Source organism: Odontesthes bonariensis, chromosome 18 (assembly GCF_027942865.1).
Source record: "Odontesthes bonariensis isolate fOdoBon6 chromosome 18, fOdoBon6.hap1, whole genome shotgun sequence".
Classification (NCBI taxonomy): Eukaryota; Metazoa; Chordata; class Actinopteri; order Atheriniformes; family Atherinopsidae; genus Odontesthes; species Odontesthes bonariensis.
The window spans coordinates 17950892-17977067 of NC_134523.1; the positions used below are offsets into that span (position 1 = coordinate 17950892).

A 26176-nucleotide genomic window follows, 5' to 3' on the forward strand; every position below is an offset into this window, starting at 1 on the left:
GAGTTCAGTTTTCACTCCTGAAAAGTGTTTTTTTTATTTTTTTTTTTTTTTTAAAATCAACTCTGAAAGAGTTCCTTTAACCGCCCTGGATGCAGTTGAACGTACATTACGGTCATTTTGCAGATGCTTTTAACCAAAGCGACTTACAATAAGTGCGTTCAACATCGGTAGGCAAAAGAACGTCTCACATATACACACAAACTGAGCTGAATTGAACCCACAGGGAGTTTATCTAAAGGTCAGAATTTGCTCTGCAGACTCCTACGTTTGTATTGAGATACTGACTCCTCCCTGAATTGTGAGTGATTCAGGAGCTTCAGTTTTGCATCATAAGTTTTGTTACGTTGGCATTCAATGTTGATCTTATCAAATGTCAGTGAAAAATCTAAAGAAAAAGGCATCTCAACTTCTCCGACTCCACATTTTCAAGTTGCTTTTTCGGCTTAAAAACGGATCGAAAACTTACATTTAAGAATCTATTAAAAGGAGTTGAGTCATATCAAATTTTTTGTGAACTAATTTTCACAAATAAAGTTTCTTTTTTTCTACTATGCTGATAATCTTGCAGAGGAACTCCAGGGAAAGTAGCTGAATGCAGAATTTAGGCATATTTGGAGGACTTGCTGTTTAAAGTGTATCGAAAAACACTGTATTTTAACCAGTAACCTTGCGTGTATTCTGATGCGTTTTTGTTCCACACTCATTATGCATCATTTCAGTTATATTTTGGAGGGGAAACGAATGCAATACTCAAAATGTTGGTGTCTCCACAGACCTGAAGTCAGTGCTTTGCTGTGACAGGAGCCTTCCAGCCTCTCTGCATCCTTTTGTGTTTGCCACGTGTCACCCGGGGCTGCAGTGCAGTGCAAGTCTCACAGAAAGACCAGATGTGACTCTGGATCATTTCCACTCTTCCCTCAGATTGTTGCAGGGTGTGTGCAGCAGGCCGACAGCAGGCAGCTCCAAAACTAAATCCCATGTAGGGACACAAAAAAAACTTACGCATCTGGCTCGTTTATAGAGGGATTTTTTTTTTTCAAATTTTTTTTCAAAAAGCAGCTTTTAATTTTTTAAGGCCTCACAACTGCCAACAGCACCTGGGAATGAGAACATTTGTCCAAACAAGGAGACTTCCAGAAAACATTTTTGCCAACTTTTGATATAAAAGCCCTTATTCTTCTCAAGATTTAAACAGTCGTTTGAGCCAAGAAACAAACAGTTTATGTAACAGATGAGTCAGTGTTTACTCCCCTTTTCTTACACCTTGATGAAAGCTGCAGAGGGGTTGTGTAATGGCTGCTCTGCACCCTCCCGTCTTGTCTGCACCTGCCCTCCAGACCTGGCTCTGCTGAGCACTCAGCCTCCACGTGAAGAGTCTGGAGCCAAATAAGAAGCAGACAAACCCTCCTCAAAGACTCCTGAGGTTGGACTGTTATTCCTACAAAGAGCAGTTTTGGGCCTCAGTACTTTTCCCCTTCCACAGAGATGAGAGGGAGGGTGTGACCGAGGCGGATAAATTGCGAGCGGAGCAGCTCGATCCAACAGGTTTCACCATGGAGTTCAGAGGAGTCTGTGTGCTGCTGGGAGTGCTGCTGCTCATCGACAACTCATTTCAGCAGACTACAGCTAAGAGGAGACCGGTGAAAAAAGGTAGATGGAGAAAACGTCACATTTTTGTTGAGAGCTGATAAGACACATTTTCACCTCAAAATCCCTGGTTTAAATGTTTTTTTTTTTACATTGAATTTGCTTGTGTGTGGCATCAGATACATCAAAGGATGCTGCAGTTTCAGAGCTGCAGAAACAGATTGACGACATCATCCAGGAGCTCAACCTGCTGAAGGAACAACAGGCCCTGCAAACAGGTAAACCAGCTGGGAAAAAAAACTATTTAAAACTATAAAAAAAAGGATAAAAGAATGGCTCTGTTTTCTGAAAGGTGTCCCATAAAAAAATTCCAGAAGCTTCTTGTCAGACTCTTCAACCTCAGATTATACTGAGTGTAAATCATTTTTCCTAAATATGAAAAAACAGTCCAATACAGGCCCAAAAAGTATCTTCACTGTCACATAATCTGTTGCTGCCGTATTGACGGGCCTTCTGTCAATATCTACATCAGGATATTAATTATTTAAGTGGCTGCTGTGCACCACAGTCAGAGAAACTCTAGATTTTACAGTTACAACTGTTAATTTAATGTTAATTACAAAAAGAAATCACAATTTCTTCTGAACTTTCTGTAAAAAGTTGGAGTTTAGGCAACTTAAAGGTTTGACAAATTCAGTCCTGAATATAAGCTTCAGTCCAGTGCTCTCAAGACATAATGAGACTTAATGGACTTAAGACTGGGCAAAGTTTCTCATTTTTTTCACATCACGTACAGTTTAAATCCCAAAAAACAATACCGTTAACTTGTTGCTAAATCCTGACACGTTTGAATCATTATTTAAGCCAACAAAAGGTGAAGAATTCAGAAACAATGTGTGAACCCCTTCATCAATAAGTATCCACTTGCTGAAATGTCCTCCGAGTTGAAGTCAAACTGAACTGATCATAAAGATGAAAAAGCCAGGTGTGTCAAGCATGCAGAATCACTTGTGTGATGTTGATGCAATTCAGGCCACATGATATGTATTAAAGCTGTAGTCAAAAGTCTGAGGCATTCTTCCTCTGAATTCAAGGACAGATGGACAACACATGGCAGAACCATGTCTGAGCCATTGTTCAGATCACAGAAAAAATAATGTCCAGTTGTACAAATTTACAAAGACAGCTGATTCCATGTTGATCATAACTGAGGAGCCTACATCTGTACAAGACAGTTTTTGTTGTATTATTTTCAAATGAATGTCCTCAGATTTATTTGTCTTTATGTCTGACCATGTGCTCCCCTTCTGTTCTTCCTCAGTCTGCTTAAAAGGTATAAAGATCCACAGAAAGTGTTTCTTGGCCGAACCTACGAGGAAAAGTTATCACACTGCCAGTGAGGACTGCAGCGCCCTGGGCGGCGTCCTCGGTACACCCACATCGAGCGACGAGAACGATCAGCTCAGAGACTACATCCGCCAGAGCATCGGCCCAGACGAGCAGGTCTGGCTGGGCATCCACGACATGACCACCGAGGGTGCCTGGATGGATCACAGCGGCTTCAGCATCACGTACAAAAACTGGAACACGTCCAACTTCAGGTCCCCGCAGCCGGATGGCGGCAAGTCTCAAAACTGCGCCGTCCTGTCTGGGGCCTCACAGGGGAAGTGGTCTGATGAGAACTGTCGTGATGAAAAGCCCTCCGTCTGCCAGTTTAACATTGTTTGATTGCATTTATCTGGTCATTGACTCTCTGCATTTTGTTAAAGCTGCTTTGCGTTTGTGTGTGTGCACTCTTACTGCCTATTCTAAGCAGAGTTTAACCCAGTGGTTCTCAGCTGCATCGGGACCAAAAACGAGATGTAGAGGTCACGGTCAGTTATATAAGAGGTTGTTATTTTTGGACAAAAGTGATGTGCTGGTATATCATTTGCAGCGTTCCTTGCGGTCACAATAAAACAAGGAAGAACACAATCCAGTCAACAATAAAGGACAGACTGTGGGACAATGCAGTCTGCAGTCATTTCACAGAATACTTATTTTGCTATACTTTTACTTATTGATAAAAAAAATTTTTTTTTTTTAAAAAATACTGATATTATCGTCATAAAGAGAGTGTGTAGGTGCTGGCACTGATCACAAATGTAAAATGCAGGTGTAACTTTCCGTTGTTTTCTCACATCCACACCCGTTACAGCAGCTTCATGACTCACAGGTTTAGAACCGCTGATTTAAACTTCACTCTTAATGACAAGTCACACAGAGCCGGGATCATGACTGATATTGCCTTTTTATATATATAAAAAAAACAGAATCTTCAATTATTCCATTTTGCTGGTTTTCTAGTCTCCTATAACATGTAGCCTACTGTAACCTTTAAAATGACTTTCAATAAACTATGAACATCCATTCCTGCATCATCATTCATTGAAGAAAATATCTTACACCACACACTGTGACAGTGAGGTGAGACTGAAACTCAAACATGGTTTCCTAAAGCCTGAACCAAAGCAGAATTTATTTAAATTCCCTGCAGCTTTCAGAAATACGATGCAGTTATGTAATCCTGGCCTTTGCCATTTGTTGTTTCCAGTACTTCTCCATGGTAAATACTGGCTTCCGCTCGGTTGTCTGCAGTTCTTCCACCACCCTCCACTGTTTTCCTTGGCTCCAGCTCCTGTGGTTCAAATTGTTTCCAGCATCAAGAATGTTAAAGGGCAGCGTCTCAGCTTCAGATGGAAAATTAAATGTCACCGCTTCAAGTGTACGGTGGCGGTCATCAACTCAAGGAGAAAAGTTTTTCCTTTCCTGACAACATCCCTGAATTTATTGCAAAGAAAACACTCATTAGTATTTACAGGAGAAAAAAAAAAAACACTTTTTAAAAAGACTAGTAAAAAAATATATATATATTAAAAAACACTCAAAACTAGAACCAGAGCTACTTGCCCATTTTTCCACAGTCACAGCTCATTAAGGCAGATCTAAACAAATCACGGAAAGAGTTGGTGTTTTTGTTGCTTTCTTGGGAGTGCGAAGACTGACACCGCTCATGTTTGTGCAATAATCTGAGCACAGCACGACATTCAGCACGGTTGAGTCGAGCTACGGTTAGAGGTCGACCCAGCCGTTGACATGGACAACTGTTCATATTCCAGTATAGATGCACAGGAGCAGAATAGAGTTATTAACCGAAGTATGTCCGACACCTCGACTCTGACAACTGTGAAAACATTCCAGAAATTCTGCTGCCTCTGGCTTTTTCTGTGGGAGATCATCGCACATGTAGGTATGACTGAATTCACAACACACACACATCGTCTTTAAGTTTTTCGAATGGGGGCTTTTGTCAAATGAGGCCGTGGTTATAAAATCAGGATTTTATCAGAGCAGACAGACAGTCTGGAAATGTTTAAAGTAACCACGAGTTGACATGAAGCCTTAACAGGCGGATGTAAAAAAAAAAAAAAAAAAAAAGGATGCATTTACGGAGCACCTCGAGCACATGCAGGAGTCATTCGACCTCCAACTGCTTAATCTCCATGTGTTAGTTCGGTTTTGTCTCATTTAAGCAGAAATAACATATTTAAATGCATTTTAAGAATCCCTTTTTTGTCGGATTAACAATAGTTTCTTTGATAAGTTTAACGGAAATGTGGTCACAAAAATTGGAAATATGAAAAAAAAAAACACTACCAAAAAAATCTCAGAAATTAACACTTAAGATCTCAGTTGTTTAATTGTTAAAAAAAAAAAAAGAAAAAAGGCTAATGGAATTGGTCAAATATAACCTAAAAGTGTGGATGGAAACACATCGTTTGAATAAATTCTGTCACAGAGAGTTGGCTCCAAAGCGGGAAACTATACCTTGAAGACTGTGACAAAACAACTTGTCGGCTAAAATCGGAGAAATAAATATTTGAGCGGGGTGTTCAGGAATTCTTCTCAACTGGGTATGTTGTGAATATTCTTCCATTTCAGCGAGTGCCCGCCATGCGTCACTGGAATCAGAAACAGGTGATCACTCATGTTTGCTACATCAGGCTTAATCTGAAAAAGATGTTTTCCTCCCTCTTCATGTTCACGCTCTGTCCAAAAAGCCAAAAACCACCTCAAATGAGAGGAAATCATCAATTTGGGAAATAGCGGAAACCTTTTCTGACATGCAACTTCAAAATGAGCCTAACTCAACAGCTGCATCCACAAGACTCCAAGAAGTCACTTTACAGAGTCAAGATACAGAATTTTGTTTCTGGCTGTAGATTAATATATAAGAAAAGAGAGTTATGGCACCAGTGTCAATCTTCTCATCTGACTCTAAGCAAGAAAGCAAATATTTCCCCAAACCTTCCTACAGAAACGAGGGTTTACATCAGTCCACAGCCACTCGGTGCTGTGACAAGAATTCAGTAACAGCAGTCTGTCACATAGATTCAGTCCTTACACACTACAATGAGTCCTCCAAGATTGGCGGCTCTGGCTCCAGAGCTTCCCCAGAGAGCTGGATCGGGTTCATCTGCTCTAAGCTCTTGAATGTGTAGAGTTCATTATCCACCATCCTGCGGTCCTGGAAGCCGAGGCTGTCCTGCCGGTCGATGGGAGTGCGTGGACGAGGTGGGAGGAAAGTCTCAGAGGGGTCCAGGAACGGCCTGGCATTCTCCATCTTGACCTCTGGATCTGGCTCCTTAATCACAGGCAGCGCTCCGTCAGTGGGGCCTGTAAAGGTTTGATAAGATTCCATCTGCATCCCGTTATACGGTTCTTGCACGCTGTCGGAGAGGTTGGATTTGGCCAGCAGGTGGCCGTAGACCATCGTCTCATCTATGTAGTCATAGACATGAGAATTGTTGTCAGCTCGTTCTTTGGTGAAGTGCCGGTCTCCTGGGCGGAAGATCATCCCCTTGCCGATGTAGATGGATGACTCCTTCTTTATTTGGGCTTTCTTTCTCCTGGAAAAAATGAAGGCAGACCAAAAACTGTAAGAGCAACCAATAAATCTATGTGAGAATACAAAGAAATAAATAACACTTAAAGAGCTGTTGTGCAATCAGAACAGAAACCAGGGCCTGTATTCATCAGTCTTAATTACACTTATTGTACAACTGTGGAGTTCCAAAACTAAAATGACTGAAAAAATAGAAGTACCAATTATCTGGTTCAGATCTTAAGATTATTTTTAGTTTAAATTTATTGTCTAATTTTATTCTTAGAGCATCAATTTATGCTTTATGCAGCTTATGAGTCGAAGCAAGGTTATGACATCTTTGAAGAGACATTGCTGTGAATTGGGCCTGTTCAGAAGGTAACAACATATTCATCTGGATGAGATTTTAACTCAAAAGAAATTAATGTTGCAAATGAGCTAAAATCATTAGCATTTTCTTACGTCTAAATGTGACGGCAAGGCATAATTTGCAATCAATTGTGAAAGTCGTAGAGACATCTAGGACTGCACTGAAGCTGTATGACCTCAGATAAGCATTTATAGTCTTCCTTTAGGGACATTTAAGGGTTCTTAAAGGAGAAGTTCGGCACGCGTCGATGAAGTCATCCCACTAGACGCGTGTGTAGAAAGACCCCATAAGCCCCCCCCCCACCCCCATAGCCCCGGATAACAACAACATGGCAGCTATGAGCTAACAGTGTAATAGTACGCATTCATTCATTCATTAGTCTTAAAGTATTGGTGAAATAAAGACGGATAATGCCTTATTTAGAGGCTGTATTGTCTACGCCCTGTTCACTCCCGTTATATGGATATACGCGGATCTGGAGTAATCTAAATATCTTCCGGAGGACGCCGACTTTCACCAAACTGTTATTGGTGAGTAGATGAACGTATTCTATGCCAGAAATAAGGTCCAGGTATAAAAAAGAAATAAAAGGAAAAAAACGAATTTCCCCTTTAAAGGTTTAAAAGTTACATTAAAAATATGCATAAATAAGAATACAACCAAGTGTTAGTTTTGCGTTAAAAGAAAAAAACTCTCTTATGGTGCGTGCTCTCCTGCGTTTATCCTGTAAATATTCAGGACATTAAAAGAAATATAAAGACATAATGTCTTTCATTTGAGGACAAAATGTTTGACGGTTTAATAAAGGAAGTTAACATCTTGAGCTAAAGGTAATTTCTTTTCCTGTCTGAACGTTGTAGTACAAGTTAGAACAAGCTCCAAAAATGTAAAGTCAAAGTGAATAAGCTTCGTCCCTGGGAATAAGGCCTGCTTTGGAGGATTTTGCAGGTGTACTCACTTTGTGACGACACAAACAACAGCCAGCACTATGATCAAAAGCAGAAGAGCTCCTGCTATCCCCAAGACAATAGCCAATAGATCTGTGGAGGAAAAATGAAAAAAGGGAGTCAAGTCTAAGTTTGTGAGGTGAGGATGTTGTGTGTGGATCACGGGACTGAAGTTATTTCTTACTGGTTCTCTTCTGGAGAACAATCTTCGTCACAGCACCAAAGTTGCCATCCTCTGGCACACAGTTGGACATGTTGAGATAGAAACTTTGTGGAACCATTAACTTGTCCTCCGTTGGCTCGTCTTCCCTACGGCTCAGGAGCTCCTCCTCATACCCCAGCATCTGCACATTGATGCCAGTGTGTCTGTCAGCACATTTGGGCTGGCTGATGTTGGCGAACAAGAGGTGGGCTCTGTACTGACTCGGAAAAGTGACGATCCAGGATACGGTGGAGGACGGTTTCATTCCCTGAGGCCAGTTGGGTGTGGCCAGCAGGGTGGGAGAATTCACCTTGGGGCTGACTCTGTAGATGATGGTCTCTGGAAAGGGATGGAGACAATGCTGAGTCTAAGGACTGAATTCTGGGGTGAAACATTTGCACTAGAGTTTAAATTGTAAAAGCAGCCGTGGTACAATAGTGCCCTCATGTGGAAACTGGAAGTAAAGTGACAAAACATAGTAACAAATCATTCATTTAATCTCATTAGTTGACCGTCTGAACAAACCCAAATATACATTTAATGTAAATTTACGGTCATAAAAAACTCCAAACCCCCCACCCAGCAAATATTCATATTTCCTGAAATCACAGCTTAAATACAATGATAACATAATGATAATATAACCAATAAGCCCTGCTGATGGACTGATAATAGCTAATTAATAATTAAAGCTCTTGCTTCAACAGTATCAGATGTCATCATACTGACTGAGTGCCGTTTGTGTCCCATCTGGATGACTGAGATACCTACAAACAGCCACAGAGCAAGTTTGAGCTTGTTGCATTTAGGTGTTCATACAATGTACATGAACATTTCAAGTAAGCCAAAGTAATTAGTCGACAAGGTTTGGTCACTGTGTTGCGTTATGGTCTGTTACAGCAACATTGACTGATACGGGTAAGGGAGCAAACTGTAAACGCAGCACTGAACAAAGTGCCATCAAGGAGATAATTAAAGGCAGCAGACAGATGGCAACATTAGCTTTAAATGTTGAGTCATTGTTAACTTTGTCAGTCTGCCATTTTTCTCTGGGCGGGTGGAGCACAGCAGGTTTATCATCAGAGCAGTTTCACTGTGGCGCTGCAGGTGAGAACGACAACAGTAAGAGCTGCGAGACGTGAACCAGAACAGAAAACAAATTAACTAAGAAAAGAAAATAACACAAATCAATGACGTGAAAGACATTACTGCCTTCATACAACTGAAGGTATGGGTCAACATCTCTAAATATTACAAAAAGGGAGATTATAGCTTCTTAGATTCTACTTGTGGCCTCAAAGCTTGACTGTGGTCCATCTGGAAAGGAAAGGTTATTTAATTATCATTTAGTTTTGGGAGTTTTACAGTGCATTTGCCTTTATTACATGAAATTAGGTGCAATGCTGGCTCAACTTTACCTCACCTTGAAATTCAGGCAGATCAATAACCAAATGTTGAAATGGATTAGTTTATCAGAACCTCTTATAGATGATTAAAACCTTAAACGGTCAACAGTTCAGCTTGAACGATTTACGGTCTAAAAATAATTAAATATACAGTGTCGGTCTTATTTTAAGCTGAAGACAACATCGGCCAAAGAAATCAAAGGGATTTACAGATTGTTTTTCTTTGTAATGAAGACAAATTCAGTGCATTCTAATAATGGATTTTTGGGTCAATAATTCTTAAAAAGGTAATTAATCAGTTACCTGATAAAAAATTTGCCGATTTATGGATAACAAAAGTTTAATCCCGAGGTGCAGTTTTCCAGTAGATATTCATGTTTTACCTGAGATCTCCTGACTGACGCTGGCATTAAGGAAAGGCCCCCTGGTCATCCTGAAGTCCTGGGCCGTAGCTGTGATAGAGACATTGGTGTGCAGCTGAACTTTCTCGATCATACCATCAAAGCAGAAGTCTCCAACAGAGAACCCATCAGTCTCTGCCACATGAAGTGAGAAAGACTGGTTGCACTCCTGGCCCGGTATGGACTGCTGTAAACTCCCTGTGGGAGACACTAGATCCAGCGTGCCGTCCTGAGGGATGTTGAGGTGCCACGTGAAGCTGTGGAGGGGCATCGGCAGACAGGAGTCCAGTGTGGGCACGGTGAGTTCAGATGAAGGGCACAATGTCACATTTTGGCACCCTGTTATCAAAAGACAATATATAAGCGGAACATCTTAATCATACAAGGAGTTAATTGTCTGACTTTTTGTTGGTTGGGCAAGGACACATACTGGATTTTTTTTAAGCTCTTGTCAGGCAGTCATAAAGTGACAGCAGGACTTGTTCTTATTTGGTGAGTTTTAAAGGGGGTTTCAGCTCAGAAAAGAGCCAATCAACAGTCTTACCTCATCTCAATGCTAAACTAGGCCAGCTGTACCCTAACATCCGTGCCAACATGAGAGTGGTATCAATATTTTAAAAAAGTACAAACATCTCCTTTAAACATCGAAAGTATATTTTATATTTAGAGTACACTCTACTTTTCTGTAGCTAGGAAACTGGTGAAAACGAGCAACAAGCTGCTGAGAAGATTAAAAAAAAAGTAAAGAATCTTACCAATAAATCTGCTGGCAGTCAGACGAATGTCGTCATTTGGACAGTCAAGGAAGGAGAGACTTGCCTTTGTGCCTGCGGCCACGATGATCTTCTCTTTAACCTCAGAGTTTATGCTCATTTCACAAAATGGGTCTGAACGCACCTTCTCCATCTGCAGGGACACTTCTCGATGTTTGGTTAGATCCACCGAGCACAGAACTAACAGGGGACACCAAAAGAGGCACGAAAGTCAATTTCAAGGCATTTAATTTTTTTTTAATCCTACGAATTTTAAAAAAACTGTACATTTACTCATTCATTTGTGCATGCAATAACGAGATAATTTGATTTATTTGTGCAGGAACTACTGCAAAATCAATAATAATTTTGCCGACCAACATTCACTAAAGAAGGGAGCCATCTCTGATCTTTCAGATTAAAATTAGGATCTATGCATTTAAAAAAAAAAAAAAAAAATTTAAAAGCAGAGTCATGTAAATTTTTAAAGTCATGTAAAAATCCTCAGTGCCCTTTTAAATCATGAAGACATAGTCTCATGTTAAATAATAACACAGATCTATTTAAATGTCGTCTGTTATCAGGAACATTATGAGAAAGACCTGCCTGGCTTGTTTAGCCAAGATAACTGCTCAGTGTTTCCAAGATGGCTCCTACATAGGAAGATTTGCCTTTATATACACTTTTATATTTTCATTTTCTGGTAAAAATGGTTCCATATCCCTTTAACCAGTTTCAGCAGCTGAGGATTGTGGGTCCACAGGAGGGAAGTCTTTTTTGAAACGCAAAAATCACGTTATTTTGAACGAGAACATTGAAAAGGGACGGTAATAAACTTCACGCTGCAACTGTGGACATGTTTCAATCCTGGGATATGAGTTCAAGACATTTTTTTTTCTCTTTCAAGAGTTTTTTTTGCAGGTTTTTTTGAATAACTTACTGAAAAGATACATAAAATGATCAACTTATTTATCAAAAAATGTTCCCATGCAGCAGAATTCAGAAAAAACAAAAGTTTGGCTATTTTTTCCCCCCTGATAAAAAGCTTAAGCTGTAGTGTTGTGGAGGTGGGACCTTCAGTGTTTTTACATGCTTTCAAGTGAGTGGTCTTTCTTTACCGAGAGGATTTCTGAGTCATCATTTTAAAAAATAAAACATTACACTGGTTTCTATAAAAGGACATACTATTTCCCTCTGAGAAAGCTGCTTTACCTGCTGTGTCCACATTAAACAGCCTTTTATACAACTACAGAAGACTAAGGGAAACTAACAGCAGGTATTCACAATAAAGTAATTTAAACTGAAACCAACCCAAACTTTCTAGAGCTCTAAATCACACTTGAAATCAGTTTTTGATTTGTTTAGTGAAAAGTAACTCACTTCTAATGGGAATTTTTGTGTAACCTGTGACTTAAGTTCACGTCTACCAGCTGTCATTTCTTAATACCACACCTGGATGACCGCTTCTCATTACGGAGACTCTGTAGCTCAGAGTGAGTCCTTGTAGCGTTCTGTTGGTTTCACAGTTCTTCAGCACCATGTTGAAGTTGCCCTGCTGATGCTGCGGCTGAGGATCCGTCAGCGTCAGTTTGGTCACTATCTTCTCTTTTAGATACTCCACCTCCACGTCATCCATGAGGCACTCTGGGGCTGTGTGATCACGAAAGCGAACGGTGTAGTTGTGCATGCCGGGCACTGTGAATTCCCACGTCATGCGCTGGGCGTTGGGGAAGTCTTTGGGGTAGTTGGCTGTGATGAAGTCTGTGTCTGACACACCTCGTGGTAGGTTGACTTTTACTATGGCCACCACTAAGGATGGACAAGCAGAGAATAGAGGTGTGAAAATGAGGTCATTTCTATCTTCTTAAATCTTCTGTGTGCAACAGGAGGTGCTTAAGGACATAACACGATGATGATTGCAAACATGTTTACAGCCACTGTTTAAAAAAAAAAAAAGAAGAAGATTTTACAATTAGTATTTGTTCGGGAAGACTATATTTGTTGATGGAAATGTGGGAAACTGACACGGATTAAACCAAACCTATGTGTATTCAGGATGAAAAAGTGTGAATATGGCTCGGTGAACAGAAATAGTCTTTTGGACATGCCGGCAGCATAGCTCTGTGGATGGTTGTGGTTGGTTAATAACTTTGCTCTAAGCCAATAAACTAAGTATAAGAAACTCTCTGACTAAGGTAGCTGCCAATCGTCTCATAAAGTACCTTTACAGCTGCTATAATCTCTGTTAAAAGCAGCAGCCTGTAAAGTAGCCTAATCATGAACATCTTTGATCCCTATGAAACAGTCACTTTGCTGGTGATATCGTCTCCAGATTTGGAGAACAAATGGGACTCAACCAATCACTCAACTGATGTAAAAAAAAAATAGGAAAGAAATAAGAAATATGGATAGCTTACATCCCCCCCAAGTTCAAAATAAAACACTGATTTATAAAATAGAATTTCATGATTGATTTTTTTCATTATGCAAAGCTTTTCACAAATGGTGAAAATGTACACTCATTAAAGACGTTTGCTACAGTCTCCTGACTGCCGACCATAGCGTGTGTGCGTTTCCAATGACAATCCGTCTGTAGCGTTGACTGAACAGCATGCTTGCATTGACAATTAACATATTTAGTCAGCTAATATTAGTATTTAGCTCAAACTTGCAATATAACCAGGTACAGCACATAGACTGAATTAGTTGTTCACACAGAAAATGTTTACACCAGCCTAAAATATTCATATCTTAGGATTTCAACCCTTTTTTGTTTGATTACCTCATGATATCTGCAGGTGTGTAGAGGTAAGTATAATAACCAATAATTAAGTTTGTCTTGTGTTTTTGAGAATGTGTCACCCAAAGACGATGGATATAAGCTGGTTGGTGTGTTTACTAAGCTGGGCCACATTATTGGTCTGACACGAAAAATAAAAAATAAACATTGTAATGGACTCACTGCTCGTCTCAGGCCCGACATTGAGTTTGAAGTCGACAGGGTTCACCTTCGCATCCCCAGGCACCTGCAGGGACATGCGGCCCTTGTAGCGAGCCAGAATTGTGGTCACGGGGCCTCCTTTGCAAAAGGTACCAATGACTGCTGGCCCAGTGCGCAGATATGTAACCAGAGAGTACGTGTGGTCATCTGGACAGATCTCTTCTTTGGAAATCTGTCGCATTCCTGGTTCGGGGAAGTCCAACTGGAAAGCCCGAGTGGAGACAACTTTCAGGTCCCAGGTGAAGGTCCGATTGAAGTCTGGGAAAAACTTGGTCTCAGCCTGAACTATGTTGCCAGAGCAGGAGGTCTCTGTGCAGTCTAAAGACAAAACGACATAGGAGAGATGGTGACTGGTTAGCAACAACTGAATTTCTAAAATAATATTTAAAAAATAAAAAATTTAAAAAAAATCTTACAGAACCTGTAACAGTGAGGATTAGCATTATTAGATACCCAAGTATAGATCGGTTGTTAAATTAAATGCAAATTAATGCACAAAAATTTAACTCTAAGTGTTTAGAAACCACTTTTATAAGCAGGAAACATGAAAATCCCACGTATTCATACCAATTTCTCTGTTGATCTCAACGCTGAAAACATCCTGAGGTTGTGGACAGGTGAACTCTACTGATGTGTTGCGAGGATCTGTCAGTCTTAAAAACTGTGTGTTGCATCTCTTTTGGGGTTCCTTGTCCACACAAACACTGCAGTCTGGCTCACCGGTCATTCTTCTGATGATGATGTTGGTGTTGGGGTCAGGGATCACAGACATCAATCTGCCTCCTAAAAGACAAACCACATGTGTATTATAAAGAATATGTATCAAAGTACGTTCCATCAGTTTTAGGGATATGCGTTTTCTTAAACATTGTAAAGTGGAAAAGCAATAGTTTTGTCTAAATGATTAAAGAAACTGTTGAAACATGAGCTTACGTCTTGGTCCTGCTTTGACACTGAATGCAGTCAGATCCATGTCTCCTCCTTTGGATACTTCAACAGTCACAGTAGTCGCTCCGAGCAGTTCAAGATGAGTAACCGATCCACCTTTGCAGAAGCTGTTAGTTCTTATTTTTCCATCACTTCTGGTTGAACTCACTGTGTACCGATAACCATCCTGGCAGTTTTCTGCCGTCGAAATGCCCTTCAGTCCATCAGCAGGAAAATCCAAAGTTAAAACAGTCCTCTCTGGAACAGTAATGTCCCACACCAGGGTTCTTTTGAAGTCCTCAAAGAGTTTGGGATCAACTTCAGCTGCAGCAGGGGTGCAGGAGCTCTGTGTGCATTCTGTCCCAAAAGAAAGCGCCAAGGATACCAGTTACATGGGAATGAAAATTCAGATCTGCATATGTACAAGCTGGAATACAACGTTATTTACTGAACAAAAGTCAGGTTTCAAGATATCAATTCAAAATAAATCATCAAATGCAATGTTTATAAGTTAGATTTTTATTTCTACATTTCTGACAATATATGCAAGTAGAACTAAACTGTAGAAAGATATTTATTTCTTAACCAATTTACATGTTTATCAATATATTGTCAATTTTTTTGTAGTACAAAATCATTCCATTTGTTAGATATGTAATTGAATTAAGCATTTCAGAAAAAGATATTATTTTTCTTCCATATGTGGTTATTTAAAGTGTAGTTAATCCAAAATAATCTATCCCACATACAGCTGGGTAATGAGATTAGATTTAGTTTCCTTACCAATTGTCGTTTTTATATTCACACTGAACAAGTCCTGAGGTTTCAGGCAGCTGAACTCCACTGAGAGCTTTTCAGCTGTGGTCAGTGTCTTTTCTGCTGAGCTACAATCAGGAGTGGAGCCATCAGTGGTGCACACTTCACACTCTGGCTGTCCCAAATCCCGGCTCAGGACCACAGTTGTTCTGGGACCAATGCTTATGACCACTGTTCGTCCCTCTGAGAAGGGAGAGAAAAAACAAAACATTGATAAAATTAGATTAATCAAATTCTATCTCTTCCCCAATATGAAGCTATTGCCTGCTTGTTAGCTTAGCTTAGCATAGAGGTGGGAAACAGGCGTAAACTAGCTTGTCTACTTAATAAAAATCACGTTAATACCACCTCTAAAATTCACGAATCAATTTATTTATTCTCTTGAAGTTTATAACTTGTGAGTCATTTATTATAATGAGTTTTTATTAGGAAAAGCTTGATCTCATTAGTTCAATCTGAAGAAGTTCCTACCTAGTTAGCCAGGTTCTGGCTAACTAAACTGGACTTTACTGAATGACTAAGCCAAGGTCAACTTAAAGAGAAGCTGGTGTATCTCCAGCCAAATTAACTGTTAACTCAGGTCTTTAAGGTCTGTATCCAAGAAGTTGTACTTACTTAAAGGTCTAGCGGATAATTGAAAAGACACAGGCACCTCCTGTGTGTTTGGTTTAACTTGTAGAGAGACAACAGCTTCGTTGGCCAGGTCTAGCTGGGTCACAGAGCCACCGTGACAATACTGAGTCAGGCCCTTGGTGCTAGCTTTAGATGTGGCCACTGAAAACTGCAATCCATCAGGGCACGACTCGGACATCTCAGTAAGTCCACTTCCAAGGATGTTGACGGCCACAACAGTCTTTTCTGGCGCCTTCAGCTCCCAAATAAAGGTTCTGGTGAACTCTGTCAGGATGGAGGATTGCACATCTACCATCATGGGGTCGCAGGCATCCTTTGAACATTCTGGATTACAATTTGAGATGAGAAAAGATTAAAAACATTACACGTTTCTGTGTTCTTGTCATTCATGAAAAAATACTTTTTCACACATTAACATCAGGGAATGTCTTGAGGTCTGAGTGTAGAATTTCACTCCTGTTGTGTCTGTACCTAAAGGGTGGAAAGTAACAAACAGACCACCAGAAAAGATTACGAAGCGAGTGTTGCCGCGGGTGTAATTTGAATTTACTCGCCTCATTTGCGCGAGTAAAAAAACGCGGGCTATTTGGCGCCATTCCCTCCATTTCATTCTCTCATCAACCATGGCTGATATATATACTATCGCGTACTTGTACCTGCGGTGGAAGTCCGAGAAACGCACACGCCGTCGTGTCTGGGTCAGTGACATCATCCGGAGGTGCACTCAGCTCGGAGAATTTCATCACCAACTACAGGCGCTCCGCAGCTGAAATGGAGCTACAGTGCCGTGATCACCTGAAATCGGTGCCGTGATTTCAGGTGATCACGGCACTGTAGCTCCATTTCAGCTGCGGAGCGCCTGTAGTTGGTGTCCTGCCGAGAGATCACGGCACCGATCCTCCCGAGCAGGTCATCAAACTGGGTCCTGGTGAGCCTGAAATACCGCTGGAACCGGCCGTCATCCAGACTTTATTTTATTTAGTCAGGGACCATGTGCAAAGGACATTAATTACAAAGTAAAGAGATGACCTGCACCAGATTGTAGCTTAGAAGCTAATTTCCATCTGCAGTCCCATCTGCATGTCACAGACAGCGCCTGTCCATCTGTCTCCACGTCACTGTCGTTCAGAATCTCAACGCTGATAGGCTGTCTGACGCGAATTTTTCGCCAAAGTTGGATTTTTTGAATTCGCGCGGATTCGCATCTTTTCACTCGCACGGCGGCATTCGCCTCACCGCGGCGCCCCACCGCGCCTCATTGCACAGCCGGCTTGAATCTTTGCATTGACTTTGTATGTAATCGCGTCGCGCGACCGCACCGTAATTATCCTGGTTTGTTCATTTTTTTTCCCTGTTGTACAGCACCCACTTTATTCAACTTGCATTGTTTGAATATTTCTTTACATTTTTTACACACACACACACACACACACACACGATACTATTCTAATATACTAGCTTGTCATTTTTGTTTTATTTATTTAGATTGTCGGCAAGGGGAGATGTCGAGCTAATCAGGAACAGTGTGGTTAGGCTAGTGAGACCGAAACATGTCTTCCAATTCATTGCATTTTTTCTTTGTGGTGGAAGTATCGGCAAGTACTCAGATCCAAGTATCGGTATCGTATCGGTTTGAAAAAAAAGTGATATCGCTGCATCCCTAGTTGCATTGCAACTTGGGGTCATTAAGATATTTGCACAACATGCGCAGAACGCAAAGTCTAATTCATCACGTGCTTCACCCGTCTACAAGCACGTTTAATTTGACTTTCAACAGAGTTATCTCGGGGTCTTAATCCGATCGTGAGTAATCCGATCCAATTTGGTGTCTACATGCACTTAATAACTCAATCTTATTGTAATTTAACCAATTATCCGATCCTTTCAGTGCCATGTAACCCCACTGACTCACTCGTACAGTCAATTTAGAGTCACCAATTAACCTAACATGCATGTTTGTGGACAGTGGGAGGCATAGCCGTGGGAACTAGGGGTGCAGGGGGTGCGGCTGCACCCCCTGCTGAATGTGCATTGCGAGATGGTGGGGAGCTAAGAAAAATATATTTCATGAAAACCTATTGTACAGTCTCCTCCGATCGGGATTCGAACACGCGTCTCAAAACACAAACGTTCCGACTCAAGCAACGGAAGCACGTCTCTTACCAACTGAGCCACTGCTCCGGTCTACCGTTACAAAGTTGCTATTGAGATCTGTAGCTACTCCGTAATGCGAGACAGCGCTGTTTACTTATGTAGCCTATGCTTAGACTCGACTGTTCTCTGCTAGTTTGCATGTATGATATTATGGCACCTCTGGTTTAATGTCCACTGTCTGTCTGTCTGTCTGTGCTCGTCATCCACAGAGACCCTCGATGGAGGTGTGGCCAACAAGTTCAGCCCAGCAACATTCTGTTCTCTATATAGCCTAATTTTTTTTAAATGCTGTTAAGCCAGCTGCCGCCAAGCAGTACGCATAGTTATTTTTTTGAGTTTTGAGTTATTTTCGACGATGCTGTTATTGCAGCTACCACCGCGCAGCATGTAGTTAATTCTTAATTAGTTCTGTTAGTGATTACTTTCGACTTATGCTGTGTGAGCTGACGTGGGACACATCACACACATGAGTTCAGTAGGCCTAATGTATAGGCTACCCTTGTTGCCATGAATTTTTAGTGCTTTAATAAAATGCAATACTTTACCAGTTGATGAGGCTGCATACTTTTTTTTGGAATGGTATGGGTGTTTGCGTTGACCATAACGAGGGCGAAAAAGCCGCCACTGACCTAAACTGTGTGTTCAGGACACAATTAAACACAATGTAGCAACAGGAACTTAAACAACGTTCTAATATAATTAAAGCTCGCAACAATGTTGCAAAATATGAGCCCTTTACACACGAGCACAGGTAGAGTTCCATGGTCAGATTGCAGGAAAGGCTCCGTTTTTTGCTCATTAAAATATTTCATTGAAGGAGATATATACAGCTATTTATTGTATTTACATAATATTCTACAAGTTTGCCACCGCGACCCACAGTTTGAGAACAAGACAATAATAAGGAGGCTTGCGCATAAAATTAGTTCATAAGAGGAGTAGTTTTCCTACATCGATAGGAAGCATTTCCATTTTTTGCAGGCATATTCAGGACAATCCTGTTTTCGTTCTGGATTTGTTTCCAAAACAAAAACACTCAAAAAAAAAAAATTCTGATTAAGCAAGTTTTCTAACTCAGTCAAGAGAAAAGAGGTTTAAAAGAAACAGACAATCATACCGGTAAACATTTACAATCTGCATCACCAAAACCCACGTGTAAACTCACCAATGGAACGTGTGATTGTCACAGTGTAAGACTGTTCAATGGGCTGGGAGCAGTTGAACAGCAGTTTAACTTCATTTTCAGGTACCAGAGTAAGAGATGAGTGGCAGGAAGTCTGAGTGTCGTTCAGTCCACTGACTGTGCACACAGCACACTCAGCCAAAGGAAGCTTGGTGGACACCGTCACAATTGAGCCACTGTTTGGTCGGACCACCGTCTGCAAACATTCTGAGAAAACAGATCAAACAATATTTGAAAAATGATCTCAGCATGATTTTTTATTTGATTTGGAACAAAAATCAACTAAAAATATGGTTAGAGGGAGGGTGATGTCAACCTCCCAACTGGTCTTTGACTTCAGTCCATTATCAGATATCTAAACAATAACTGTATGGATTACTATGGAATTCATTTTAACCAGAATGAATGCTTTCACAGACAAAGGTAAGCCTGCACGCAGTGTTTCCAGGCCCACCTTTCATGAGTACTAAAAAGGCAGACCACAGCAAATTAACTGGACTCTTATTAATCGTGACTCGGTTTGTAAAGAGTGGAACTCTTCCAGGATTAATGCAACTTCTCCCATTGAGAAATATTTACCTTTTATAACAGCAGATGAAAGAATTAGGGTTGTGAAACGGGACAAATGGGGTTTCACACTTTATGAGGAACACTACGGTAATTGTGGGCCAGGCCTCCGTTTGCTCTCAAACACCCTCTCTTCTGGGTCTTGTGAATTCATCAAGATGATGGAGACATTTCTCTGAGATTTTGCTCCGTGTTGACATGACTACCAAATCATTTGAGCCAATTTGTCAGTTACACATTCATCACCAGTTCAACCACTTCCCAGAGGTGTTTTACCAGATTCAGAGCGGGTGACTGGGGAAGGTTTGTCGACACACGCAGTCGCGTTTGTAAAACCAGTTTGGGGTCACTTTTGCTCTCTGACTTGTTGCATTATCGCAGCCATTAGAGGATGAAGGAGCAACACTCAGACAGGCTGTAGCACTGAAGCCATGACTCAAACATTTCACAGCGCTGAAAGTGTGCCAGGAAAACATTTCCATTACCACCACCAGCACGGACTGTTGACACAAGGCAGGTTGGATCCATTGATTCAGGATTACGCTCTAATGTCCACTAAAGTCATAAAGAAACCCAGATCTTGATGATCAAAGAGCCAACTGTTTGCAGTCTGCAACCTCATAACTGTTCACTTTTCTGGCTTTCTAGTCTGAAAACACACCGATTATTGTAAACCTTCTGGAAGTTTTATCTGAATTTTAAAGATCTTGACAGTAACAGAGCTCACATGAAGCTTTTGAGTAGAAATTAATGTTAAGATGTTTTGTGATAGTAAACAGCTGGTGTGGAGGGGTTGAAAGCCTCACGAGGAAGCAAAAACCTTTGATTTCGAGATGATAAAGTCTACAAAGACATTAAAAAAAAAGAAGAAAAAGCACCATGCCGCTGTAGTTTTTCTTTTTTTTGCATGTTAAAGACATGAAGTCGGGGTAAAACACAGCATGGAGTATAAATCTAGCAGTAAACTGATAGAAAGCAGCAGATTGCTTGTCAATCATTAATGAAGTTGAGATTAATTCATGCCTCCAGGAAGCTCCATAAACGCCCCATAAACCATTTGAAAATGGAGGGCTGAGAGTTTCTCCTTTCAATCTGAAAATGTGCTTCAGCCTCCATCTGTCAAGTTATTCGATCCTAAGTAATGCTGCCACAGTGTCCTCTATTGTCTTCTAAAGTGCTGTCACAGAGCTGTAAGCAGAGTTCATTCTGCTTTCAGATGAGCTCAACATGCTCTTACCTCAGCTGTCTGACACACAACCGTCAAATGAAGCCTAGCTTTTTCGATATTAATGCTTTTCTTTTTTTTTTTTTTTTTTTAAGCCCGTAAAGAAATACTTGCAGTCAAAATATTACAAGCTGAGATATCTTATTTTCTTACCTGAAGTGCCAAAAGCTGCCAGAAACGAAAGCCCCAGAAGCATACATGTGGCACAGAAGCGCACTTTCACAAAAACGAGCATTTTCCTGATTAAGAAAAAAAATAATAAACAGCTAAAAACGAAACTCTGCAGTCGCTGTTTTTGTTTCAGACACACGGCTGCATTTTCCAAGGCTTTCAAACGACAGCATCGGCGTTGACATCCACTTCCTGCTCCATATTACCTGTGCGCAGCGGAGGGCGTGGACGGCAGATAGGTTATCTGTCCGAACTTGAAACTAAGAGGCCCTGCCGCTATGCCTTTAAGCCAAAACGCAGCGGAGACTCTAGTTTGATGAGACGAGAGTCGTTGTGAGACTCCCCGCGCTTTGTGGCACAATGGACGCCCTATTTATAAGCAGCCAAACATGCCAAAGATTGTTGGCATCGTGGTGTGTATCCCCAAAACGAAGCAGGGGCAGGGTGTGGAAACAGCTCCAAGTAGATGTTTCATTGTGTTTGAGTTGCTTCAAATTTGGAACTCTAAAACGGAAGAAATACAAAGTCACAGAGAGCCATGTTATGCAAATAATCAGGTGGAAATCTGACCTGACCATGTGACAGTTGAGAAAGGTAAATGAGGGTAATAAGCAGGTTGCTCTTGGTCAGGTGCTTTTTTTTCCCCTCATGGTAAGATGATGGTGAAAATGTGATTAACCGGAGATCTATACTGTGGAAAACACTCCCAGAGTTGCAGAGGCTGCCTCCTGCCACCACACGCCTCATGACGCAGACATTCCTGCTTAGAAACATACCTGAGGGCAAGACCACTTACAAACACACACATTGGTGTTAAGAGTTTCAATGCTGCAAATGCTCACCCCCTCTTAGCTTTTACTTAAACCCAAATTCAAAAGACTCAAACTTAAAGTCAAAGACTGAGCCCTGAACCAGCTTCAGTCTGCATCGTTTTTTAACATGTAAATCCCATTTTTACATGACAATACTGAACAATAGGAATGACAAGGGATGGCAGTTGTCCTGGTTTTTCTGTTTTTAAGAACCTTTTGGTTCAAGAAAAACCAACTCACACACCTACACAGTCAAACATACAAACAACATTCATGTTTTGGTTGAACCAGTCTGACAGCATGCAAAATGGGCGGTGTCCTGGAATCAGACGGGATAAGTGCGTCCTCCAAACAACGGACCTCAGTGAAGGATCAGCAGCTGTCAGACTTCCCCTCCCCTCCCATGTAACTGTAGATCCATGACAGCCAAACATTTGCTGCAGGGAGTTTCACGGCCAAAGTTTGTTCTGCTGATCCTCTGTGGGGAAATTGATTGAGACAGATAAGAGACTTAAAATAAGAGCAGCATTATAGGCTCATCTGATACACTGAAAAGGTGTTGCATTGATTTAAAATCCAGGATTGGGAAAGGCTTTAGTCAGTTGCTGAGTAAAGTTACCTTGTAAATTCTTTTTTGGTGTTGTCATGATCTGTCATGTTTCGTTTTTGCTTGTCTCCCTTGTGTTCTTTTTATGGTATAAATAAGTATGGTGTGAAAAATAGTGTGAGGTAAGAAGAGCCACTGAAAAGGAGAAATAATACAAATATTAAAAGACAAATGTGAAATTTATTTTGTGAAAAAAGAAACACAGACGACCTGCTTTATTCAGATCCAATCAGCAGTTTTGCTACACATGTGCTGTACTAGCTTGTATTTCTTGGGCGGGTCTGACTTTTCGTAATAGATGAAGATCCTTGACACATCCACATGGAGGCAGTGACACAGCAAAGGACCAGAGTAACCGTTGATTCTGTTCCAGGCATCCAACAGGCACAGAAACACTGCCGTGGAGCAAAAATGACCCCCAATCATTGCTTCAAAATGTACTTTTTACACTTCAAATCCACCTAAAAATAATATTTTCTTTGTCCGCAAATATTCAGAGATAACCAATTTAGTTGTAGATTAAAAAAAAAAAAAAGAAAAGCTGCCATTATGCAAAAGAGACTAATCCAAGAAAGTTGCTATTGCTTAATTTCCTTCCAACTGTTGTTAATTGTTGATTGTTTCATTAATTAATTGTAAAATGGCTTTCTGTCGGCAGTGGAGATACGCTTTTTACTGCCATTAACAAAAGGCCACACTGAAGGGGAGAAACTATGACCTGAACTGCTTTATGTGTGGACGTTTTATCCTTAAAATGTCCCCAAAGTTAGATAAAAATGCTCACTGTGGATGTTAGATAATGAAGAGTTCGATCATGAATTACTAATACTGATGTGGTGGAATCTTCTGCTAACGAGACATGTCTGAGCTGTTGCTTTTTAACTGTTTTGGTTACAAGACAGCACAAGCCAAACTTCTCTGTAGATACCACTAGTATCTTAGCACTGTTCTGCCTTCTTACCACCCAACTGTTGCCACCCACATGGCATCTGAAGACTTGCTGCCCTCTGAGAAGCAACACCCATTAACCCCGAAGGCAGCTCCCCTTACAGCTGTCTGCACTGCACATAAAATTAGACCCTCAGACAGTCGCACTGCTCCAGACAACCGGGGAGAAACTGGAGGAGATGGACCCCAGGTACAGTCCCAGTCTTTGCTTTGGTAAGGATGGAAATGACCCGCCGTAGGTCAGAGACGGATCTTTCTCCAAGCCTGTCGAGATGAGTCATTTTTTTTAAAATTATGATTCTTTGTGTTTCTTCTCTGCGTTGTCCATTGTGCGCATTCAGGAAGTTGTACAAGATGCAGTAAAGCAGTGTACGGCGCAGGAGGAGCCTGTCAGGCGATGGGACATTTATTCCACAACACGTGCTTCACCTGCAGCATTTGCAGTGAGTCTCCATGATGTCAGTGTGGATGTTTGTTTCAAGAAAAAACATTTACTTAAAATGTACTTTTAATAAGCATTTTAAGAAGTGTTTTATTCATTTCTTTTAGTTGTTACTTTTTAACCACTTTGATTGATATTTTTGCTTTATTGTCTCTTTCTCTTCATTCTCCCTGTGCATATAAAGCTCTTTGGATACGTTTAAGAATAATATAGTTTGACTTTAGTCGTTGTGATGATAGTTTAATCAATAGAGGATTTGGCAGAAACAGATTTGTAATGAATGATCCCCCACATTTTACACCACACAACGATGACACCTGAGCCACTGACATGCACTGCTTGGGGGTCTGTTTTACATAAACACTACAAACTTATGAAGAGAAAATTTTGCTTGTATTTTTTCGACATTGACATGAGTTGTATAAATAGATCAAAATGATATAATAACATTTCTTCTTTTTTTATCTGCTGAGTGAACCACAGTTCAGAAATATCAGCTCATGTCAGCTGTCAGCTAATGTCTGTATTACTGTCTGTAATGAAACTATATGAACTCCAGTGCATATATAAGGTGTTTGGGCTCGTTGCCATGGGAACTATCGGGCCGCTCCTTTACAGCGCAGTGAGAGGAAGAGCCTGAATAACTAAGGAAGAACTTTTGCACATGTTTTCAAAGTTTACATTGTGAAGAAAGCCAGACATTTGTGTACAACTTGTTCTTTTTCCTTCATTTGATGACAGATAAACAGCTCAACGGGAAGCCCTTTTTTACGTTGTCAGGACAAATCTATTGTGAGGATGACTTTTTGGTCAGTATATCTCTTCGTTGGTCACAACATAACCCCAAGATGTGACTTGATTTAGGATTTTTCTTTATTATTTTATATTTCTTGCAGTTCTCTGGAGTTCATCCTTCTCAAGAAGTGTGTCACAGATGTGGGTGTTCAATTGATGACTTTGTAAGTAATCATTCATTCACACATATGCATTTGGGTTCATGTCTGTGAGGCCATGTGAGAAAACTTATGATACTTGATCAGGTCCTGCAGGCTGGTGGGAAATCCTACCACCCCACCTGCTTCCGCTGTGTTGTCTGCAGACAGGAGATGGAGGGTCAGGCCTTTGCTGTGGACTCAGACTCCAGGGTTTACTGTGTCAGCGACTATCACAGGTGAAATCACAACAACAATGGGCGAAGCCTTTTAGCTCATACTCAGGAGAAAAGAAAGGGGAAACCCTGCTTGAAAGACTAAACAGGTGATAAATCACACCCACTGTGACCTCATGTGTGAGTTTCATTGAGACTTCTTCGTGGTTTCAGGGTTCAGGCTTCCCGGTGTGATGCCTGCGGGATGCCAATACTTCCAACAGAGGCCAGTTTGAACCTCATTTAATAGCATCAATTAGATTTAAGGCAAGTTACCTCACATTTTAAGTTTATGAGAGACACATGTAAATATTTTTTCTTCTTTTTTTTATTGTTTCAGGGGTCTACAGAGTCAATTCGAGTAGCATCATCTAATAAATACTACCACATAGAGTGCTATGGTGGTGAGGTTAACCTTATTTAAAGAAAGCGGTGAAGAACAAGTTTGTTACTGTGACATTTTGCACAATTTCCTATCTTAATAAAGTCATTGTAGTTCAAATAATTGGGTTGTTCTATCTATTTTACCTTGGTTTTGTGTCACCAAATAAGCAAAATAATGTGTTTCAAACTCATTAGCACCTCCATGCTTTGTTTGCATGCAGTGATGCAGATGGCCTCAGCCCTATTTAGAAACCTAACACATGTCCAAAAGTTGGATGTAGTTTTGAACCTTTATCCAAGAAGTACTCACAACCTCTTCATCTTCCTCAGAGCATCAACAGCGTTCAGATCCAGTCTTTGTAATGCTTAGCCTAACAAATGTGCCTTATCTCTGAGGTGAACTTGGTCAGGGGAGGTGACATGTACAGGAAAATCAGTTAGATTTACAGTATATATGCTGTTTAACACACTGACTTCTGTGAGGTGTTGGAGTCTATGTGGAAACCCAAGACAGTAAGAGAAGAAAAGAAAGACATAGATGTGTCAGATGTTTTGTGTGTTATCGGCATT

At 40.8% G+C, this 26176-nt stretch overlaps 3 protein-coding genes across 3 annotated transcripts; 2 read left to right on the forward strand and 1 right to left on the reverse strand.

Moving 5' to 3' along the window:
• The first annotated feature begins 923 nt into the window (after window positions 1–923).
• Window positions 924–4011, forward strand: clec3bb (C-type lectin domain family 3, member Bb). The gene is made up of 3 exons (XM_075449420.1): window positions 924–1650; window positions 1767–1865; window positions 2909–4011. The coding sequence occupies exons 1-3, from the start codon at window positions 1554–1556 to the stop codon at window positions 3313–3315; spliced, it is 603 nt and encodes a 200-aa protein (XP_075305535.1). The 5' UTR covers window positions 924–1553; the 3' UTR covers window positions 3316–4011.
• cdcp1b (CUB domain containing protein 1b) lies at window positions 3409–21807 on the reverse strand. Its single transcript, XM_075449419.1, has 13 exons — window positions 21249–21807; window positions 19286–19510; window positions 15949–16290; window positions 15301–15516; window positions 14524–14874; window positions 14158–14373; window positions 13552–13908; window positions 12042–12398; window positions 10593–10790; window positions 9820–10176; window positions 8013–8369; window positions 7840–7921; window positions 3409–6536 (listed from the first exon to the last, which is right to left on the reverse strand). The coding sequence occupies exons 1-13, from the start codon at window positions 21328–21330 to the stop codon at window positions 6035–6037; spliced, it is 3642 nt and encodes a 1213-aa protein (XP_075305534.1). The 5' UTR covers window positions 21331–21807; the 3' UTR covers window positions 3409–6034.
• Window positions 21656–25515, forward strand: limd1b (LIM domains containing 1b). The gene is made up of 7 exons (XM_075450371.1): window positions 21656–21728; window positions 23763–23846; window positions 23975–24076; window positions 24817–24884; window positions 24972–25034; window positions 25116–25246; window positions 25397–25515. The coding sequence occupies exons 1-7, from the start codon at window positions 21656–21658 to the stop codon at window positions 25467–25469; spliced, it is 594 nt and encodes a 197-aa protein (XP_075306486.1). The 3' UTR covers window positions 25470–25515.
• The last annotated feature ends 661 nt before the right edge of the window (window positions 25516–26176 follow it).

Coding starts and splice junctions, on each gene's coding strand:
- clec3bb (XM_075449420.1), top strand. CDS start 1,554: ATGGAGTTCAGAGGAGTCTGTGTGCTGCTGGGAGTGCTGCTGCTCATC. Junction 1,651..1,766: donor GAGGAGACCGGTGAAAAAAG/GTAGATGGAGAA, acceptor GTGTGGCATCAG/ATACATCAAAGGATGCTGCA. Junction 1,866..2,908: donor ACAACAGGCCCTGCAAACAG/GTAAACCAGCTG, acceptor GTTCTTCCTCAG/TCTGCTTAAAAGGTATAAAG.
- cdcp1b (XM_075449419.1), bottom strand. CDS start 21,330: ATGCTCGTTTTTGTGAAAGTGCGCTTCTGTGCCACATGTATGCTTCTG. Junction 19,511..21,248: donor GGCAGCTTTTGGCACTTCAG/GTAAGAAAATAA, acceptor CTGTTTTCTCAG/AATGTTTGCAGACGGTGGTC. Junction 16,291..19,285: donor GACAATCACACGTTCCATTG/GTGAGTTTACAC, acceptor ATTGTAATCCAG/AATGTTCAAAGGATGCCTGC.
- limd1b (XM_075450371.1), top strand. CDS start 21,656: ATGCCAAAGATTGTTGGCATCGTGGTGTGTATCCCCAAAACGAAGCAG. Junction 24,077..24,816: donor CTTCACCTGCAGCATTTGCA/GTGAGTCTCCAT, acceptor ATTTGATGACAG/ATAAACAGCTCAACGGGAAG. Junction 25,247..25,396: donor TGTGTCAGCGACTATCACAG/GTGAAATCACAA, acceptor TCGTGGTTTCAG/GGTTCAGGCTTCCCGGTGTG.